The following is a 22,705-nucleotide window of genomic DNA, read 5'->3' on the forward strand; positions in this document are numbered from 1 at the left end:
TTTCCCAATATTATAGCTATACATTATAATACTATTACTTTAGAGTCTCAATTCTGTTTACTTAAGTTAGTGGTTCTCGACTCCAATCTTCAAGTACCCCAAACCACTCATATTTTCAGGCTTTGTATATGGAAGCAGGTGGGGTAATTCCTGACCCAGCAAAATTGATTAACTCGCCTGTGCATGATTACAGGAATCTGCAAAACATGTCCTGTTGGGGGAACTTGAGGACTGGAGTTGAGAACCCCTGTCTTAGATGTATATTTAGAATTTGCTTTATCTCAAGTATTGTTTCAACTGTACCAAGTGTAACCTGGGCAGTGCCTAGATTTTAGTTGGTCTCCAGAGATGTAGAAGTTGGTCTAAGATTACACAGCACATTCATGAACCATCTAAAGTTCAAAAGAGATATATGTACTAATCACTGGGATCAGACCAAGCGCTTTGACATGTGCTGAAGGATCTGTGGCACAAGTTTTGTCAAACTGTGCATTCAGCTGACCTGGTAACTGATAAATGTGCACAGATTATTTTTTTTTCTATTTAAATTAAAACAACAGCAGTAAACACTAAAATGACAGGACTTAGTGTATATATACAGAGCCGGCCCTAGGTATAGGCAAACTAGGCAATTACCTAGGGCATCTGGTATGCCTAGGGGCATCAGCAGCTTCTGCTGATTAAAATGATATGCGGCATGCCTATATTCTGTGTGTAGCATTTTGTATGCAGATACAGCCACAGTCGCACACAGTATATAGGCATGCCACATATCATTTTAATCAGCAGAAGCTGCTTGTGTATCCTAGCCACATAGCAATGCAAATAAGATGCATTTTCATAAAAAATAGGCACCCGACGTTAGAAGAGCTGCCAGTTGACTCACGCTGGGAACTACATGTGTCATTATGTGTATAAGGGCATTAATAATGTGTAACATATGTGTAAGGGGCACTATGTGTGTCATTATGTGTATAAGAGCACTAATAATGTGCGGCATATGTGTAAGGCCAAATGTGCACACTGTTCTTATTTAAATTACAGGGGGTAGGAAAACAAAAAAAAGGACTGCTATGGGTGGGGGGTGATGGTGCAGGGTCAGAGGCGGAACTAGCGGTGGTGCTAGGGGGCACCAGCCAAAATCTTGCCTAGGGCATCATATTGGTTAGGGCCGGCTCTGTATATATATATATATATATATATATATATATATATATATATACATACATACTAAGAACTATCAACAAAGAACCTTAGAAAGAATTCCCAGTAATATTCTATATATTCTAAAGGCTAATGCTGCTCCTCACCACTATGTGAGGAAATCAAGTGTTTTACCTACTGGCAGCAACTAGATAGCGACTCACGGAGCAATTCAAGTATTGCTTCGGGTGTGCACAGCCGCCGACGCTGACATTACTGTCATTTTAAAGGGCTGGTAACCAGTATAAAACAAAAAGAACCCAGTATAATAGAAAACAGTAAAAATAAATACAGCATACTGGGTGAAGCGAGAGAAGGGAAAGGTAAAATGAATGGCAGTAGGAGGGGAATGATGAGGACCTGCTTCATTACAAAAAGAACAACGTAGATATTAACCTGATAAAGTGTGGGGTCCACATTGTGTCACATCAACAATTTGTAGAAGATATTATAAACAAATTGAGCTTGTCAACAGAACACAGTCACATTTTGGAATTTTTTGTACTCATTGAACTACTGTAACCAAGTAGTACATAATTCTGAACACATAACATTGGCAGACGTTATTTCATCTTCCATTTACTTAATTGTTGGAGAGGAGGGAGCACTTACAGTGGAAAAGAAAAGAACCAACATTTGTCACATACATCAGTACTGTAGATCACTGTCTTGTATGTACAATTTAAACTTCCTTGTTTAACTGCCTTTGTTATGGATAGACAACAAAGTTGACTACTTTCTTTACAATTTTAGCTTCTTTTTTTAAATATCCACATTTTTCTGCAAGGGCTGTGTCTGTACATAGATATTTTTTTTATTATTTTTTTAGACATCGTCTTCTAGTTTATGAACTATGGAGACAAGAAAAAAGTCCTGACATTTTGTCTGTCTGTTCATTCTAGCATCACGCAAAAACTACTGGATAAATTTGGATCGCGTATTCACTGTTCTATAGCTTAGTGACCTAGTAAAAAACATATTATCTCAATGTGACATCAGGGAGAGGAGCAATAATGGGAAAATGCTCAGGGCTGCAGGTGTATATCTTGACTAGCTACTTATCCTATGGGTAGCTTTACGTGGCTTGCCTATGGTTTAGGAGCCCCAAGCATCAGTTTGCGTTAATCATTGAAGTAATGAAAAATCATTGGATTTTTGATTACAGTAAGCAGGTCATCTGCAAAAATGCACCACATATTAATCTTCCTCTTGCATTCCAAAAATAATTTAGTTATATTTCACCAAAACCTCCATACAGAGGACAAAGATTAATGTTGACAGACAGGACTCTTTTAGCACTGTTTTTTAATATACTGTACCTCTGATAGGAAGCTGCTTACTGTATTTCAATTCTAAAAAAGATGAGTCAGAACAAAGTCATAAGAAGACAAATGGAATCTAGTCCCAGATGCCCTAAAAGCAGGACCAGATTAACAATGGAGTGGGTGGAGCTGCAGCTCCAGGCCCACCATGAAAATAGGCCCACAGGATCTGTTGTAGTAAGGAAAAACATTTTTTCCTGTTACAGCTGGACAGCGGCTGTCTGACCAAGCCAACCCCCTTCCCTGCTGTTCAAAACTAAACACCAGGCATACTGTCACACTGTGACACCACATACATAGGTTGGGTATGCGTTACCGCCGCTGGGGATCCCGGGGCCAGCATATTGACCGTGGGATCATGGCGGCAGAATGCAGACGGGGGCAAGCGCAACAAGCCCCTTACGGACTAGCTGCGCTCACCGCAGGTTCTATTCCTATTTACCTGATACATCTGTTGGCCTCCCACCTGGGGAGAGGTGACTATGGAGACTTCATGTATGTAGGCAAAGAACAAATTAAGGCTAACTGGAGAATGAGGGATCTGGAACAAAGACTAGCATAGTAAGAGATGCAGTGGATTTATTCCCTCAATAGTCTTATTCCAAATGGGCTGAAATCAGACTTTGAATTAAAATGGTGTGTAAATTAAGATGCATTTTAAATAGTGTTTCTAGTCGTGTTTTTAACCTGTATATTTATTTAATCTTTTCTTTTATTCCTTCTGGATCTACTTGAAAACATGTGCACTTTAAAATCCATGCACCAATGAGGGTTGGACAATGCGGGAATACAGAATACCGCAGTAGTTTTAAATGGTGCTGGAGATATGGCAAAATACAAGAACTGATCCATTAAAGAGTTTTCATTGTACCTTACTAGTGCAATACATTAATTGGAACGCATATGACATTCCCCTGTCATTTTCATGGCTTCACACATCTGGAAAAAGCTGTGGAACGCAAAATCCCCGGTGGAATGCACACTTCCAGTTTCCGGTGGAACGCATACTTCTGACTTCCGGTCACAGCAGTGGAACGCAAACCACGGGAAAACCAATTTCCAGATCTGCAGTTTAAATATCAATAACCACAGAGGCATAGCATGCTGCACTTGAAAAAGGATCACCAACAGGATCCGAAACGCGTTGGACCAAACGCTATGCCATACTGGATGGACTCCTGAGGACTCTGCTACTACTGACTTGGGCAAAGCTGGGTGGTGTTATATTTGGCATCATTCAGCAGCATATTAGTATGACAAACTATAGAACACATTGACATTTCAGTATTATTTGTTCTACAGCCGAGTGATAGGGAAGAAGAAGCATCACATAAGGTGGATGACTTGCTGGAAAGTTACTTGGGAATCCGAGATATGGAGCTTGGTAAGAGATTCCTAAAATCTCTGTCTGAACTTGCCTGCACATGGTTTTTTCTTTCACCACACTATAAGCACACACCATCGGTATGAGCCAGGAGAGACCAACCACATGTTATTTATGCACTTTATACATTTTTTAATTTTCAATTTTTTATGATATGCTATGACAATTCATGCTTATTTTATATGTATGTTGAATATATTTTATCCATATCCAAAATTTGATTGTGGTTCATTAAGGGAGATATTGAACACTAATTTCCAGTAATCTGGAATTCACATCTTTCAAGAGTAAGCGCTAAGGTTTTTTCCTCCATTTTTTTTTTGTATTATAGGTTTCACAAGTAACCCGGTGTCTCATTGTTTGGTTAAAACCTTTTCTGCATATACCCTGTTCAGTGTGCATTGTGATATACTGTACCCTAATATTTTATTTAAAAAAAAATCTCAAACCACTGGGGGCAAAAGTACTTATGTTCCAGTTTTGACTCCAAAACAAAAGACTCCTGGGTTCCGGTCCTTTTCGACCCCAGGGTAGTGGAATTTTCAGTTTGCAGATCTTTCTGGTTTGGCCTGGATCCAAACCAGCTGACAAATCTTCTACATGACTCAGCATCCAAAGCTCAACCCTCTAGTATAGGGTGCCCACTTGCTCAAATTTTAGGACATTTGGCTCCAATCACAGCTGGACTGTTGGGTGAGCTGTGTCATCTCTCGAGGGTACATTCTAGATCTCAAACATCCTGTCCCAAACAGTTTTTTGTTACCCCTCTTCCTCAAGATCCTCTGAGGAAGTGGGCTATGCTTCAGGTGGTTTTGTCTCTTTCTGTTTCCGGCATCATTTTGCTGGTTCCTTCTCATCATCAGGGTCTAGGGGTTTATAGCAGTCTTTTTCTGGTAGACAAACCAGATGGATCATTCCGACCGATCCTAAATCTCTATTGAATCCTTTTCTTTTTCTAGAGTAGTTCAAAATGTAATCCATCCGCACTGTCATTGCCGCAATGGAAGCCACAGAATTTTTAGCTTCAATAGACATAAAAGATGCATACCTTCATGTTCTCATATGGAGGGGTCATCATCTTTAATATTTTGCCATGGGACCTTGACATTTTAAATTTCAGGCCTTGCCCTTTGGCCTTTCATTGGCCCCCAGGGTGTTCACGAAAGTGATGTCTCACGTGGTATCCTTGCTCAGGAGCAAGCCCATCCACTTCAACTTCAGCTTCTCCGATGTTGGTCATGGGCCAGTTCACAGCTGGACAGGCAACTACTCTGCCTTTCTCCTCACACCCTTCAGTCCCTCAGGTGGTGGCTTCAATTTCTGAACCTGTCCAAGGGCTTCCCCTTTTCAATTCAGAATTGTCCCATTTCGGGTATGGGTCGTTGGGTCGACTCAACTTAGGTCAACACTCATTAGGTCGACCACTGAATGTCGACATGGCCGTTAGGTCGACATGCACTATGTCGACAGGTCAAAAGGTCGACATGAGTTTTTTTTACTGTTTTTGGTGTCGTTTTCTCCGTAAAGGGACGGGGAACCCACATTAGTGCACCGTGTCCGCTCGCCATGCTTCGGGCAAGGTTCCTTGCTCCGCAACTGCTTTGCTTGGCACAGGTTACCGTTCCAATCGTAGTCCACGTGGATCATATGAAAAAATTAAAAACAAAATTTTGAAAAACTCATGTCGATCTTTTGACCTGTCGACCTAATGGCTATGTCGACCTAAGGGCAATGTCGACCTTCAGTGGTCGACCTAATGAGTGTCAACCTAAGTTGAGTCGACCTAACGACCATATCCCGTTTCACTTGTTGGGGTGCCATGTTTAAACATCAGCATTTTCAGGGACTTTGGTCCACATTGGACGCATTCTTCCAATCAACATTCTAGAGTTGAGAGCCAACTGAAATGATTTGATGCAGGCTCAACCCTTCCTTTAGGGTCAGCCAGTCCACATTCCGTCAGACAATGCCACAGTGGTAGCTTACATCAACAAGCAAGGCAGAACTTGCAGCTGGAGGCCAATTAACAAAGTCTCTCACATCTTACGTTGGGCGGAATGTTGGGTTTCTGCCATATCGATGGTCTACATCCCAAGGGTGGACAACTGGGAAGTGGATTTTCCCAGCCATGACACAGTTCATCCCAGGGAGTGGGCACTACATCAGGAGGTGTTTCAGACTCTGGTGTCTATGTGAGGCAATCCCTGGTATGGCGCACACTCCCAAGATTCTCAAGCGACTCTGGTGGATGCCATGACAACTCCTTGGCAGTTTTGCCTCAGGTATCTCTTTCCACCTGTGGAAACAGGCTCTTCAAGTCGTTCTCATCTCTCCAGACTAACCACGCTGGCATTGGTATGCTCTCCTTCAGCCTATGTTGGCCTCGTCTCCGTACTGTCTCCCTCTTGTTACAGACCTACTCATTCAGGGTCTGTGCCATCACCCCGATTTGCATCAACTGGTTTTGAATTGCTCTTGAATCCAACATCTTATAGGCCAAAGGTTTGTCCCAACCTTTAGTTCGGACTTTGCTCCTAGCCAGAAAGCCTGTGAATTCCAGAATTTATAACAGGGCCTGGAAGTTGTATATCTCCTGGTGTGAATATCGTAGCCTTCCAGCTAGAGTTTTCTTCTGTCATGCCTCTTGTCTTTTCTTCAAGACGTCCTGAACAAAGGAATCTCTGCTCACTAAAGTGTCAGATTTCGGTTTTATCTATCCTTTTCCAGAAAAAATTAGCTTTTTTTACAGATGTTTATACCTTTCTTCAGGTAGTCCTCCGTATCCAACCCCCGTTTGTGTCTCCTGTCCCCCCCTTGGGACCTGAATCTCATTTTGCCAGCTCTAAAAAATTACTCCTTTTGAGTCTTTGCATTGACTCTTAAAGTCTCTGAATTGTCTTGTAAGCCTTCCTTTATCATTTTCTATTCCAATAGGGTGGTTCTAAGAACTAAGCCTTTATTTCACCCAAAGGTTGTCTCTGTGTTTCAACTTAATGAAGACATTGTACTTCCAGTATTTCCGCAGGATACTTCTTCTGTTAATACCTCATATCTTGCACTCTTGGACATTGTGTGCGCTCTGAACATTTGTCTTACCTGTGTGGCCCCCATCTAATGTACGGTTTGTTGATTGTCAATGATTCCCCTAAGCAAGGTTGGCCTGTCCTAAGAGTGCCATTTGCTCGTTGGGTTACCTCTGCCATTCAGCAGACTAATTTGTCCTCTGTTGTTCCTGTTCCAACCCCACTGTGAGCCCATTCCACTCGTACTGTGGGTGCTTCCTGGGCAGTTTGCCGTGGTGTTTCCATGGAGCAGCTGTGCACACTTTCACAAAATTTGACCACTTTCACACTTTTGGGGCAGCAGACACCACATTTGGTTATTAGATTTTGCATGTGCCTTTGCCTACCATGCCCACCCCCCCTCCCCCGATAGATGAAAGAAAAAAATTGGATTTTTTACTCATTGTAAAATCTTGTCTTAGAGTGTAATGCAGCTGGGTGGCCTAACACAGGAGATGGGTAGAGCGCAGGGCAATACATGAAGTGGAGCCGGGAATTTGCAGGGTTTTAAACCTGAAATGATCTCTCTTTCTGAAAATCTTCCTGTGCATCTTTACAACAGGATTCTTTACATCAGGTATGACAGTTTATGGATGGCACGGTAAAGGGTTGACTACAATGTCCAAATGATTTAATTCTTTATTACACAGTCAACTGCAGCTCTGCATTCATAATAAAACACTGTTCAGTACTACTCTATAGTGTAATGAATGAGAGGTTCCGCCAGCCAATCGGCAAGTGGCGCTACAGAAGCGTTGTTAGATAATTAATGCATGCACTGTGCAGTTTAGGAAAAGTAGCATCTGGTGGACAGAAAGTTGTATTACAGTCTCCCTCTTTTCCAACACCCCTTTTGTTTCGTTACAACGTTATGTTACATTAAGGTCTTAGAACTCCAGGCAGCGGCAAGGCGCAAATAGCAAGGCCCGCTACATGGCGTATGGAGCAAAGATGTAGCAGGACACATCTGTACTCCTGACCTGAGTAGGTGTTAACTATTGAAGTTTCTATATAAATTATACTATTGGTGCAGATAATTTTTTTGCCATTGCAAAACAGATTGCTTCAATACCAATGTTTCTACATGTCGTTTCTGATCATTGGCCAGCAAGATTTTATCGCCTTCTTAGAAAAGCAGATGGATGGTAAGGGATGAAGAAGGGAGAAGTGGAAGAAGAAAGGGGGTGGAGGGATGAGGGGCAGGGCAGGAGGAAAAGTGGTTTGTGATGGGCACAAGGTGGTTGCAGGGGAGATGCAGGCAAAGAAAGGCGGGAAAAGAAATGCCAAACATACACACAGATGATATAGAGAAACATTGGGGCCTGTAGATACTGCAAAGTCCCTTGTTGCCTGAATCAGAAGTCGTTCGGAGCACCTGGAAACACCCACCTGGCTCTCGCACAGTGGTTAATCCGGCCCTGCTGACATTGTTCCTGATTATATCGGTTTTCAAAAACCTTTAGGAGTAGTGTTCAGGTGCATTCCGCCTGAAAAATAGCCCTAGTTATATAGTTAGTTTGATTATTATTCTTGCAACATGATCTGAGACTGGCGATTCTGACTATATTGTCAGAATAGTACTGTATACTGTGTGAATAATAGCCCTTCTGCTCTCTTATAGTCTCTGAGTGGTAGTCTCTATACATTACTTACTGGTGGCTGGATGTTATGTGCCACATTATTGTGGTGATACGCCTTGACCCGCCGACACAATGTATGATTTGAGTGCCTGCCGATGTGGGAGGACGTTATGTCACCTGTAGCGTGATATGCCTTCTCCCACATCGGCGAGGCTGTTATCGGTGCCGCAGTCTGTGCGCATGTGCCCTTCTCCCTTGCTTCCAACTTGCGCCGCTGGTGGCCTTTGGCGCATGCGCGATTAGGCTAGACGCTCATTGCCACCGGCTGTGTGGAAGTGTTTGTCCACGATCAATAAAGTTTTATGTTCAAAATTACAATAATTTTTTTTTAAAAACCCATCCACGAATGCTGTTGCCACACATCGCCTGGTCAGGGGAAGCGAACCGGATCTGCAGCCTTAGGAGGCGAAAAAGTGGCAGCAGAGGCAATCATACATTGCCTCTGCTGTTCGTCTCCCATTGTTAACAGCGAGGAAGTGGTATGCGGCCGGCGGCGCATGACCGTCATTGCACACGGCATTAACATGCCGTTCTTACATTGCAAATTTCCGGCAAAAGCAGTCTTAGCATGCGCTGTGGCTGATTAAAACCACAGCGCACTTTCATACATCTCCCCCAATATGATGTAAAGTTCCTGTTCTTCCGCAGATTTGTGGTTGCATGTGACTTCTCAACATAAAGCTGCCAACCAAATTATGACTGCACCTTTAATCTTCCCTGCCTCTTTTTTATCTGTTTTTTTAAATACAGTATATATTCCTGCAGGGAGTATTGCAAGATTTCTGTGAAACCTGCATAGTATGTGCCATGTCAAATGGTGTTAATTTGAGATATGGTAGGTTAGTTGACACATCCGTAGTATATTTACCTTTTACCGCTGTCTGAGTGTCTTCAATAGAGATCTGCATTTAGAGGAGCACTTTGTGTAGCTGGCAACTTAAGAAGTAAATGGGAATAAAAGTAAGGGTCGGTTCCAGCAGCCAGCATTGCAGATCTTTGGAAAGGATCAAATGTGGATTGGCTGTTGTCAAGTTTCTTAATTTCTGAGGGTGTTTACCTTTTTATTACATTGATCTGACCAAATAGGGTCTCAGAACATAAGGTCTTATGTTTCGTCAAGGGGTTGTTAATTGGCTTTCTCAAGGTAAAATGTGAGCGAGAAGTATGTGCTGAGTAGCAGCTTTGCTGATGAGCTGGCCTCTAATAGTTGATTTGTATGCCTTCCAGATAACTACCGGAGCCTCCTTAGCTGCTGAAGCATTAAACTGAAATAAGTTAGTAATTGCCTCCTTAACCTCATGCAACTTGTTTTATTAAGTAATTGAGAATCAAGGCACCAATGGCGGGAATCATTTTAAAGCTTTCATTTAATACAGCATATTACAGAGGTATGCGGTCAGCATACCGATGGACGGGATCCTGGCTGTCACAATACCGACACCAGGATCCTGCCAGGGGCACCATACCACCGCCGGTGAGGTAGGTGTTTCCGCCTCTGTGGGTGTTCATGACATCCATAGAGGGGAAAATAGAACCTGTGGCGAGCTAAGCTTTGTTGCTCTCGTCACCCGTCGGCATTCTAATGACTGGGATCCCGACGTCTATATAATGACCGCCGGGATCACATACTGATCCCATTACAGAGCCTAAGTGGTGAGTCTGGGAAAAGGAGCAATTCCAGATGTATGTAAAAGAGCTGAGTAGTAATGAAGTCTTTATCTCTCGAATGCCAGACATTGTTGAGTGCTAAATTGTTTAGGCAGTCCCCAAGTGACTTGGGGTATGTGTGAACTCCTGAGAGTAGGGTGGAGCTAATGTACAGTATTTAGTACTATATTGTAGTTGCCTCCAATATGACCATGTGTGACTCGCTCGATGCGCCCAAAAGCTTCTTTATGCCCTGGTTTTGATTTGGAGCATACAAAGAGACCATTGTAACAATCTTTATTCTCTCATTTTTTTGTGTGTAATCATTTTTCTGAGGTGCACCTTCCAATGTCAGGGTAAAATGCAAGATTTCTAGAGGGGGTTTTACATGCTTGAGTTAGAGTGAGTGTGGCCAGCCCATTAAGAATACACAACAGACTTGGTAAGAGAAGCTGCTGCCACTTGGCAAGCACTGCAGACTCACTCGTCCCTCATACTGCATGGTGTGGCAGCAACCCTAGTAAAATCGTATTAGCTACTACTGCTATGGTGGACATGTTTCGAGCCATTGGCTGGACTAGAAAGGGGTTTCTGGACAACTGGAATCTACTCCTGCATTTTTTGACAATGGATGGTACTGCAAATAGAAAAGTAATTCAAAGATTCTATTTTGTTTTGATGGCTGCCATACATCTGCCAGGTAATCATGCATACACCTAACCATGTTCTGTTTCTGTCCATGTCTCAATAACATTGTTAGGACATCCATCTTTACTTTGGAATTGATACCCAGTATGCTATTTATTGAAAAGTATGGTATTACAGAATACTCCGTGGCTGATTCTGAGCTGGGAGCAGAGCAAAAAAAAAAAAAGTAAATTTGCCCCTGCACAAGCCATACAAGAGGTGCAAATACATTTATTGTTTTTGCATGGAAGGTAAATACTGGCTGCTTTTGCACGTAGCCCACAAACATTGGTCATCTTTATTTTTACACTGCAATTTAGATTTGAGTTAAATCTGCATATTTTACATCTGTCCCATCTGAAGTGCATCATGGTTTTGCCAAGGTGCAATGTTACTTTTTTTTTTTTTTTTTGCTTTACTCCCAACTCGCAATCAAACCCTGAGTGTTTTTTTTTGTTTTTGTTTTTTTTTTTTTTTGTTTTTTTTTATAGTTAACTTTTAAGGTGCTGCAATGCACTGTATAGTGGGAAGAACACAATAACCGTAGACATTAAAACAATGGGTGCAGAGGGCAAACTGAATCCAGATGAGTGATTTTGGTTCAGAGTGGAAGTTTGGGATATTTGTACTATTTGTATTAGTATAGATAGTATAGGTTGGTATATGTTAAATTGTAATAAGATGTGTTTTCAGAGTACATTTTCTAAATATTTTAAGGCTGTGCGAGAGTCTGATCGACATTCTATGGAGTTCCATTAGTGGAGAAGTTTTATAGGTGGGACTGAGAGGTGGTTACTAGAGATGAGGTAAAGTGCAGGTCGTAGATAGATCTAAGAGGACATTGAAAATACCTCAATCTAGGTGATCTGCGAAGCGTTTAAATCCTATGTGCAAGCCCAATTGTAATATGTGATTAGACCAACAAAAAAAGTGAATGCTAAGAATAAAAATGCCATTGTATTTGGTGGTGGCTAATTACATTGCTGGTCCTTACCACTGTGTTAAGTGTGCACCGCATTAAGCATGCCTGGACTACTGTGCCAGGAATCTGACAATGAGTCAGTATGCCGAATGTAACACATTGAGATAGACATGGAAAACTGCTACCATTCCCTTCCAGCAATCGGTATTCCCCACCAGATCTCTAATAGTGTTTCCTGGTAGTAGACGTCTGTCTCACACGCACATTGTCCAGGAATGTATTATTTATTGTGAGAACCTCTACTTACAGTCCATTCTCCTGCTGTCAGTGAAGATGAAGCTTTAATCATATTTGTCTCATACAACCCTACCCAAGCTGCTGATCAAGTTGGTTTGCTGAAGGTTCCTTTTCCTACACATCCAGGAAAAGTAAAGCAGCAGGCACAAGGAATGGGTTTGTTGGGTTGACCCTATCTAGGTCGACACTCATTAGATCGACAACTATTGGTCGACAGGTAGTAGGTTGACACTTTAAAAAGGTTGACATGGTCAGCATGTTGACATGAGGTGTTTTTTTGTGTCATTTTCTTTGTAAAGTGACCAGGAACCCCAATTAGTGCACTGTGTCCCCTCAAATGGTTTGCTACGCTCGCCATGCTTCAGGCAAGGTTGTTATTCCCAATTGTAGTCCACGAAAAAATTGTGAAAAACTCATGTCAACCTTTTCACGTGTCGACCTTTTCCAGGTGTACACCTAATGCATGTCAACCAATAGTGGTCAACTTAATGACTGTCAACCTAAGGACCATATCCCCCAATGCACAATTATAAAACATTCTTTGAAAACTCACAACTGCTAAAATGGTAATCTGAGTTATACACTAAATCAAAAAAGTGAAAACCAGAGGTTACAATTAAAAATAACATGTTATTCAAAAATACCTGGTCTCACAACCCGCTTCCTGTTTCCAGATAAAATGTGACCAGTATTGGCCGGGTCGAGGTGCAGACACATACGGAATGATTCAAGTGACACTATTAGATACTATTGAATTGGCAACTTTTTGTGTTCGGACCTTCTCCCTGCATAAGGTATGTTTAACTTAAAATAGTGATCATTTTTTTTACTTTTCAATGGGCTGACTAATATGAACATTTCCTTTTCCAGAATGGTTCTAGTGAAAAGAGAGAAGTACGACAGTTTCAGTTTACAGCATGGCCAGATCATGGAGTTCCTGAGTATCCAACCCCATTTTTAGCATTCCTCAGAAGAGTAAAAACATGTAACCCTCCTGATGCAGGACCAATTGTTGTGCACTGCAGGTAAAAACATAGAAAATAAATGTACTTCCATCCAGGGAGCAGATTCAATTAATGAGCAGTCATTTCACTTATCACATTTATGCGCATTGCAGCTTAGTACACAATTCATTTGGAAAATTCATTACCCAGTGGTCATGTTGTCATTTTCTATGGGAAGTCAGCCTGCACCCCACAAAAGGGCAAACTTTTCCTGGCCAAAAGCAAAGTATTTAGGCCTCTTAAAATGTGTAAAATGGCTGATTTTTTACATTTTTATAGCATTGAAAAAATATAAGAAATGTAATAAAAATAACAAATGTTTTTTCAGAAATGTAATGCTCTAGATAAATTTGGGGTGCATAAAATGCATGTAAGTTGTTATTTTGTGTCATTTTTGCAACTTTTAATAAAGGAAAAAATTACACCAGCTCCCACTGGCAAGCATAAAAACACCCCAATATACCTGCCCTACATCATGTAACCAATATTCTGCAATTTGCAGAATATCACCCCAGCAATGATGTCATTATTGGCAAAATGAAGGTAATTAAAAACTTCTAAGTGCTAAAGATATCATGGGGAGGGGTGTCCCACGAGTTCTGAACCAACTAATGACGTGTACCTTTATAATAGGTATTTTCCCTGAATTTTGACCCGCTAAGGGGCCTGCGAATAATAATCTGCATTCAAAAATTTGCGGTGGGATGTAGTGATCCGAGTTTGCCGGAGGTACGGGATGCTAGCCGTACTCAAACGTTTTTTTAAAGTGGCACTCATTTACAAGGCAAAGCCATGCCTTGTAAATGACTGTTGCTTTAAAAAAATGTCAGAGTTCGGCCGTCATCCCGCATCTCTGGCAAACTCGGACGCCATTACATCTCACTGATGGAGTGTTAACGCAGCTATAATTCTGTGGCTAATTGAATGCCAAAAAAAACAGCCATGTTAAGTTGCATTTAGCTGCATTAACCCCTGTAAATGGCTATCGTGGCTAATTGAATGCCCCCCCAGGTGTTAATAATCTGTTATATTCCTCACATTGGGGGTAATTCCAAGTTGATCGCAGTAGGAAATTTTTTAGCAGTTGGGCAAAACCATGTGCACTGCAGGGGGGGCAGATATAACATTTGCAGAGAGAGTTAGATTTGGGTGGGTTATTTTGTTTCTGTGCAGCGTAAATACTGGCTGCTTTATTTTTACACTGCAAATTAGATTGCAGATTGAACTCACCCCACCCAAATCTAACTCTCTCTGCACATGTTATATCTGTCTCCCCTGCAGTGCACATGGTTTTGCCCAACTGCTACCAAAGTTCCTGCTGCGATCAACTCAGAATTACCCCCATTGTTTAGTTTGCACTGCTGATTTCTTTTAACTCGTCCCTGCATGTGAGGGGTCTCAGTTGTCTTTGCCATGGTGGAATTTTCTCAGATTATCTTTGTTTTCATAATGGAGCTTTTTGCTTTTGAAATTTGGGGCAATTTCGTAAATTTCTGGGATATAGGTTGGTCATCTTGAGTACAAAATTGCTTTATATGGGGATGACGTCGTCTTAACCTTGACATCCTTCCCAACCTTGAACAGAAAATATAATTGTTTGGTGAGATCTTAAATTTCAGGATCAACTCTTGTAAAACAGAAGTTAAATGAAAAAGGAGGGACTTACCAGTACATGTGAAGGGACATAATCGTGGGCACAATATCATCTTTTACTACCTATGGGAATTTAGGGTGGAGATTTAGATTACTGGTCTTTCTTATGTTATAGATATACATTACAGCAAGATTTAGTATTTTGTAAGACATGTATTTCACATTTTTCTGTACACTATATGAAAATAGTCACCTTTATTTAATATGTGCATGTGTTGGACAATCTTTCTTCTAGTGCTGGAGTTGGGCGAACTGGCTGTTTTATTGTTATCGATGCAATGCTCGAGAGAATAAAGCATGAGAAAACTGTTGATATTTATGGTCATGTGACACTAATGCGCTCACAGCGAAATTATATGGTGCAGACTGAGGATCAGTACAGCTTTATACATGATGCCTTGTTTGAAGCTGTGGCATGTGGGAATACAGAAGTTCCAGCAAGGAATCTGTACACATATATTCAGAAGTTAGCCCAGATTGAAGGTGGAGAACATGTAATAGGCATGGAGTTAGAGTTCAAGGTAAGAAGTGCACAGAAACTGATGTGTTTTGTTGCCAAGTAACTATTTTGTTTGGTGTCATACTGTGCAAAATAAATGTAACCCCCCCTTTGCTACTCAGACATTTCTTACCCCTGTTCTAAGTCTATTTAGGCATTTTTTAGGCTTGTCACAGTGCAACATCAATAGCAATCACTTGTTTATGCAATACTCACACAAACTATATACTGTATATATTTGTTCCAGAAGATTTAAAATTTGCATATAATACCATTAGTTAGCTTATTCTAATAGTATCCAAAATGGGCAAAAAGTGTTTGCAATTTCCAAAAAGTGAACAATTATAAATAACGTGTGTATGTATGTGTATCTATCTATCTCTATATATATATATATATATATATATATACATACACACACACACACACACACACACACACACACACACACACACACAAGTGTGGTGGCCGGCACTCTCTCCACAAAACTTTAAGTGCCCAGGTGCCTCCCAAATTGGTCTCCATACCATGTACAGATCAGCAAACGGTCGCACTCACAGGTCTTCAAATCATACAAGAACGGACACGGAGGTCACTAGTTTAAGCTATCGACATTTCGATAATTTATTATCGTCAGCAGGAATGATGACGATATTAAATTATCGAAACGTCGATAGCTTAAACTAGTGACCCCCATGTCCGTTCTTGTATGATTTGAAGACCTGTGATTGCCACCGTTTGCTGATGTGTGTGTGTGTATATATATATATATATATATATATATATATTGCTAGATTGAACAAAACGCACAAAATGTGTAGGAATAATGTCGCGGGCTAGCAAGACACGCAATCTGGAAAAGTAGATAACCTCCCATATCAAATGAAGGCTCCCCTGAGTCTACGAGCAGCCTTTTGTGTACCCACTGCAAGTGATAAAAGTGGCAGTGAATGCTAAATTGTGGATTCAGGATTTCTTTTTATTTCATTTATTTATTTATTTTTTTTGGGGGGAGAGAAAAAGTGGAGAGAGATAACACACCAACCAATCACCCTATGATTAGTTTTTGCCATGATTTGATAATCTCCCCCTGGGAGAGGAAATTATATCTTTATACAAATTAACTAAGATCAGTGGTTGATTTTATAAATTTGATTTAAATTAATTTGCTGAAAATTTTGCTTTGCTTCCATATATACTGTAGTTCTGATAGCCAATGGAAATGCTGGTGGTTGATAGTTCCAACACTGCTCTCAAATGCAAGCATTTTTAACAGTTAACATTGTAACCCAGAGAGCCAGCGCAGAGGAGCAACACAGAACTTGACAGAAGACAGATAATCATTCTACACTATGTCGACAAAAGTGATTGGACATCCCACCCTCGCAAAATGGTGTGCTCCTGCAGCAGACATGCGTCCGTGAAGATATAAAATGGGTAGAGGGGCACTGACTAGATCATTTGCTAATGAAATGGCTCGTGGAAGGAGCTAATCAAGTTTGAAAAGGGGATCATCGTAGGCTGTGCAATGCCATGTTTTCAGTGCGACACTGAACTGGTATACGGAGGATTTGGTAACCTGGATGGACTGGCCAGCTCACAGTCCACAGCTTTAGCCCCATTGAGAAACTCTGGGATGGGGCATGCCCTAGCTAACACGCCATGCAGACGTGCTTTCCGGGAGCTCCTGACTAGTGGCACCTAAAGTGCCTGTTTCTTCTTTGAAGTCCATGTTCTCAACACGGTTATCCTTGGGTATGATCTGGTTGGAGATCAGGACTGGCACCAAACAATAAAGCTTTGTGAGGCTCCCAAGATGCAGTGGGTTCCTCTGCCTTCATACGCCGCCGCCATGCTTAGGCACATCAGTTGTTGTTTTTTGTGCCAGCACAGAGCTGGTCACACTGAACAGGAGCTGCACAGTGCAGCCCAAGCCTTTTTTTTTTCAACATTAAGTTTTTCATTTATGGTATAGAATCAAAACAAGAGCACAATAATGACAAAAGAGTATAGAATAACAATGGGGCAAAAACAATATTATAGGGGGGGGGGGACAGGACATCCAAAAGCGGTACAGAAAACACAAAAATATACACAAATCATGGGTTTTCTACAGGTAGAGGGTCGCCCAAGTCACAGGGAGGGCTCTGTATGGTAGGGGACGACAGTAAGATCACCTTATTCTTGGAAATGTATGTATGCCATGGGAGCCACTTCATGATAGGGGAAGAGGGGGATGTAGAGTATGCAGCGTCCCTGGTTTCCATCTCGAAATGGAAGTGGGTCTCAGAAATAATTTTTGCAAAGGGAGGGGGGAGGGAGATTTCCAGTTTTGAGTAATTGTAGCTCTGTAGCAATTAAAACATGACCAAGGACATAGCGAGTTGACTTGGGGACAGTGTCTGGGTACCAGTGCAGCAACGCCAAGGAAGGGTCCTGAGTCAGGCTAAGGTCAGTGATCGAATGAATAAGGTCATATACTTTATCCCAAAAAGGGCGTAGGGCAGGGCAGTCCCAGAAAACATGCAAGAGTGTACCTTCGTGGTAGCAGAGGCGCCAGCAAAATTTAGAGGTGGTCGGCCAGATCGTGTGTAGTTTAGAAGGGGTGAAATACAGTCTATGTAATAGTTTAATGTGCATTTCGGTGTGGTTAGTACATTTAGAAAGGGAGAAAGGAGAAAGATGAAGAGATTCCCACTGTTTAAGAGTGAAAGTACGATGGAGATTGGCTTCCCACTTAATTTGAGTGGCAGATTTAGTCGTGGCGATCGGAGGTGACAACAAATTATACCAGTCAGAAATGGCTCCACGAGATGAAAGTTTAGTCAATCTATTCAGGACACTGGTAGTGGGGAGTTGAAAGACGTTAGGATTAGTGGCCATACCATCTATCCAATGTTTAAGTTGGTAATAATAGAGCCAGGCTGCAGGGGCGAGGTTATATTTAGCTTGTAGATCTGGAAACGGCAATAGGGAGTCCGGGGAGAAGATATCAGTGAGGGATTCCAAACCTAAACGTCTCCAGTAGGAGAAATGAAGAAAAGGCAACACTTTGAGAAATGTTTCTAGTGGCAGCCCAAGCTTTTAACTTTTATTATTCTTTTTCACTGAGTAATCAACATCAGGAAGCCAGCGCCGATACTACAACACCCCCACCGGGCCGCGACGCCATAACTGGGTGTGTGATTTCAGAGGGACCCCTGGCATATCCTTTACTAGCAGAGGTGCAGGGGATCCCTGGACTGTAGGCTGGATCACTGAGGGACAGGTAAAGCAGATTCCCGCATATTGCGCAGGCCATTTACCACTGACCTGGGGAGAGGGTCAACGGGGCTGATGTGCCCCCAGTCCATTAAGTGTACTCGACCACCAAGGCATAATGTATACTGGCGCTGGGGACCTTTAAAAGGCCAGGAGAACCGGTGGTGATATATCAGCACAGGGGAGGTCAGCGCTTGCCCAGCGGCCTCTCCCCCAGCCCAAGGCACCATTACACAGTGGTCTTCCCACCCTGGGCTGCTCCTCCCTCACCTCCTCCACAGAGAGACACTGAACAGCCATTAATAAGAGCTCTGCAGGTCTCCAAGAGCGGTGGGCAGAATCTCCCTGTATACCTCTACCACATAGCAGGTTATACAAGCGCTGCATCCTACCAGCCTCTTATACAGATCAGTGTAGTTGATATCAGTGCTCATTGCAGTTACATTGTGTATTACATTGTTTTTCTGCATTGTATGTGACTTATGCTAGTACTGCTGCATGATTTAATCTCTCTGAATATTGCTTTCCCCTTTCTCTCTAACTAACCCTTAAAAACTGGTGTATTTTGGGTTCACTTTGCCACACAGTACTGTATATTGTATAGTGTTGTGCGCACTTTGTCCCATACACTCCCTGTTAAACGCTGCACATTGCCGTAATTGTGTGTGTATAGAGTAATTCTGCTATGTCTAACAAAACTAAGACCAAGCAGTCCGGAGCTTCTACAATGGTAGCATGTAAAACCTAAAGGAAGTGAACAAGGCTGGAGCCGGGCGAAACGTGTCTTTTGGTCACAAGCGGCCGTAGTAGCGGGAGCAGTCCACGGCACCTTCAAGCAGCAGCAGTGATTACACTTGCTGCACTGCCTAAGCATATACAGCACCAGCAGTTAATTAGCCGCGTCTTCCGATCCCGAGCAGCAGCGGGAGCAATCCACGGCACCTTCAAGCAACAATAGCAGCAGTGACTTCACATTCTGTACTGCCTATGTCTATATGGCACCAGCATACAACTAGCCGTATCTCCCTAATCTCTACAGCGGCAGCAGCGGGAGAGGATCTATGCGTCATTCAGTAGCAGGTGCAGCGGCTGCTTCCACACCACCACATAGAATAGGACAGCATTTTCATCTGACTCTCCGCAGGATCCATGCTTACTGGTGACTCTGCAACATGCTAGAGGCGGTCATTTTTTACTAATATTATGGTTATATACAGATGCCTGATAATTGAAATTGTTTATATATAGCCTACATGTATCAACATTGATTAGTGTCTAGAATTATGTCACCCATGAGTGCAAAGAGAGTTGTCAGTGGCTCAGTCATACCAGTTTGGGAGCATTTGTTGAGTGGATGCCGCATGTCACAGGGAGGCTAAAAGATAAAACATTTGCTGTACTACACAATTAACAGCCTTTAAATACAAGGAGTTAACGCCAAAATCAGATCCACCTTATCTGATTCTATAATTTTATGAACTCTCAATCAACAATTCTGGAGATACACTCACGGACATTGAGTGACCTACTACCAATCCCGTTTGATCTTGGAAGTGCAGGGCTGGACCAGTACCTGGTGGGTGACCCCCAGGGAATATCTGATGTAGTAGGTCTGGGTTGAAGAAAACACACTCCCGTCTAATGTTGACAGCAGATTCACTACTTTTTCTCCAGTACCACTATCCCTTGGTACACATACTGTAGGTGTAAGTGATATACCCAATAAGATCTTGTCTGGGTTATAAAAAAATATGTTTTTTTTACAATATGAGCTGACATTCTATGGCAGATATGTGTTGAGGTTTATTTGATTGCAATGGGTTTAGTACAATTATAGATGCTCAATATTTATACTATGGTGCATTGCTCTTAGTCTAATTCAGTACTCTTATCCTAGGACCTTCCTGCTCCTGCCGTATATTACCCAATTTTGGGGTGGTGTGAATTATGAGAGCAGCAAGCTCTCGTACTTTACGGAAACATTAATTCGTATGCTTACTGTAATATATCGTTTAAAATTTTTTTTGTAATTTTAGGGGAGGTTACACATTTTAATGAATTATAATAAATGTAATGTTTTAAGTTTTTTCATTATTCTTTCTATTGAGTGTGCCGCAAAAGGTTTTTTTTTTTCTTTTACTCTTCATATATTTGTGAAGAGTAAGCAATTACTGAACCCTTGATGCACCACCAACAGTTATTATTAAAGAAAGACAGGTGTCTTATTGAATATTCTAATTTGGCATCTTATCTTTTTTATGAGTGATCTATGACCACTGCGGGACCACTTTTGTTAGAACTATAGCATGTAAAACCTGTAACAGAAGTTTTCCTCAGGAGGATGGTCAGTGCACAGCCTGTATGGCGCCTCCCAGCCCCTCTGCCCCTCCAGCACTTGTACAAGAACCCCCTTGGGCATCTTTTACTACGTTGCTAACTAAGATTGATGACCATATTGCTACCACACTTGTGGCTTCCCCTATGGGTAATCCACAGCCACTGCAGCCCGTGGCTCCCCTTATGGTCATGCCGCAACCTCTGCAGCACTCAATGGCTCCCTCTATGGAATTCTCACATAAATTACAACCTGTTTATCAGGCTCTGGCAGCCCCACCTGTCCCTACCATATGGTTGGACTCCTTTTCTAGCTCTATACAGAGCCTAGCTGCTTCCTCGGCTGCCTTTCACAATATAGTACAGAGTCAAAGCAGGGCTGGTTCTACACTTTGTGGCACCCAGGGCGAAAGTTTCCACTGGGGCCCCCCCTCCCTGGTAAAACAGTGCACGTTAAAGGCGTGCAGCAAAAAATAGGGGCTTGGATTCATAGAGGAGGGGCTTGGCCACAGTTATGCCCCCAGTAGTTGTGCCCCCTGTAGCTGTGCCCCCAGTAAATTTGCCCCCTGTAGCTATGCTCCCAGTAGATTTGCTACAGTAGTTGTGCCCCCTGTAGATATTCCCCAAGTAGTTCTGCCCCCAGTAGCTGTGTCATCTGTAGCTGTGCCCCCAGTAGATTTGCCCCAGTAGTTGTGCCCCTTGTAGTTGCGCCCTGTCGCTGTGCTCCCTGTAGCTGTGCCCCAAGTAGTTGTGCCCCCCAGTAGCTGTGCCCCCAGTAGATTTGCCCCCTGTAGCTATGCCCCCAGTAGATTTGCTACAGTAGTTGTGCCCCCCTGTAGTTGTGCCCCAAGTAGTTGTGTCCCCTGTAGCTATTCCCTCAGTAGATTTGCCCCAATAGTTGTGCCCTGTAGCTATGCCCCCAGTAGATTTCCCCCCTGTAGCTATGCCACCAGTAGCTGTGTCTCCTGTTGTTGTGCCCCCTGTAACTGTGTCCCAAGTAGTTGTGCCCCCTGTAGCTGTGCCCCCAGTAGATTTGCTACAGTAGTTGTGCCCCCCTGTAGTTGTGTCCCCAGTAGATTTGCCCCAAGTAGTTGTGTCCCCTGTAGCTATTCCCTCAGTAGATTTGCCCCAATAGTTGTGCCCTGTAGCTGTGCCCCCAGTAGATTTTCCCCCTGTAGCTATGCCCCCAGTAGCTGTGCCTCCTGTTGCTGTGCCCCCTGTAGCTGTGTCCCAAGTAGTTGTGCCCCCTGTAGCTGTGCCCCCAGTAGATTTGCCGCAGTAGTTGTGCCCCCTTTAGCTGCGCCACCAGTATTTGTGCCCCCTAGTAGCCGCTTACAAACACAAAAAATAAACAAAAACAATACATACCAGCCCCGCTCCTGCTCCCAACCGCTGCTGCCTCTAGTGTCTGAGGATGGAGCCAGCTGCAGTGGGTGCCCACACAGCCCCTGGCGTCTGCTGCAGCCAGGGAGCGGGGTGCGGGTAGGCGGCAGGCGTCTGTGGGGTGACTGTGGTCGCACCCGCAGGCCGCAGTGCCCCGGGCGCAGGCACTGCTTGCCCGCGCCAAGATCCGCTCCTGGGTCAAAGTATACTCCCTACACCCTCTATCTCTAAGCAGCCTGTGCCTTCCTCACAGTATACCCCCCACTCTCTGATTCTTATGAATCATTAATTACCGACGAGCAAGCAGAGGTATCTGATGCTGAATCTACAGTATCTCAGGGGAGGAGGAGGCCCCACCTAAGTTTCATGTGGTGGCATTATTAGGGCAGTGAAATTGTCACTTCATC

The 22,705-nt window shown here is 42.8% G+C and overlaps 1 protein-coding gene across 15 annotated transcripts in view; it reads left to right on the top strand.

The window, feature by feature from the left end:
* PTPRS (protein tyrosine phosphatase receptor type S) overlaps positions 1-22,705 on the top strand; it is a 752,553-nt gene that overhangs the window by 690,261 nt on the left and 39,587 nt on the right. For all 15 annotated transcript variants that reach the window (XM_063914875.1, XM_063914874.1, XM_063914881.1 and 12 more), the window contains 3 exons: positions 12,839-12,958; positions 13,035-13,189; positions 15,057-15,342. In XM_063914875.1, the coding sequence (XP_063770945.1) occupies positions 12,839-12,958; positions 13,035-13,189; positions 15,057-15,342 (561 nt within the window). The remainder of the gene's footprint in view (positions 1-12,838; positions 12,959-13,034; positions 13,190-15,056; positions 15,343-22,705) is intronic.

The sequence above is a fragment of the Pseudophryne corroboree genome, chromosome 1 (genome assembly GCF_028390025.1).
Source record: "Pseudophryne corroboree isolate aPseCor3 chromosome 1, aPseCor3.hap2, whole genome shotgun sequence".
Taxonomy (NCBI): Eukaryota; Metazoa; Chordata; class Amphibia; order Anura; family Myobatrachidae; genus Pseudophryne; species Pseudophryne corroboree.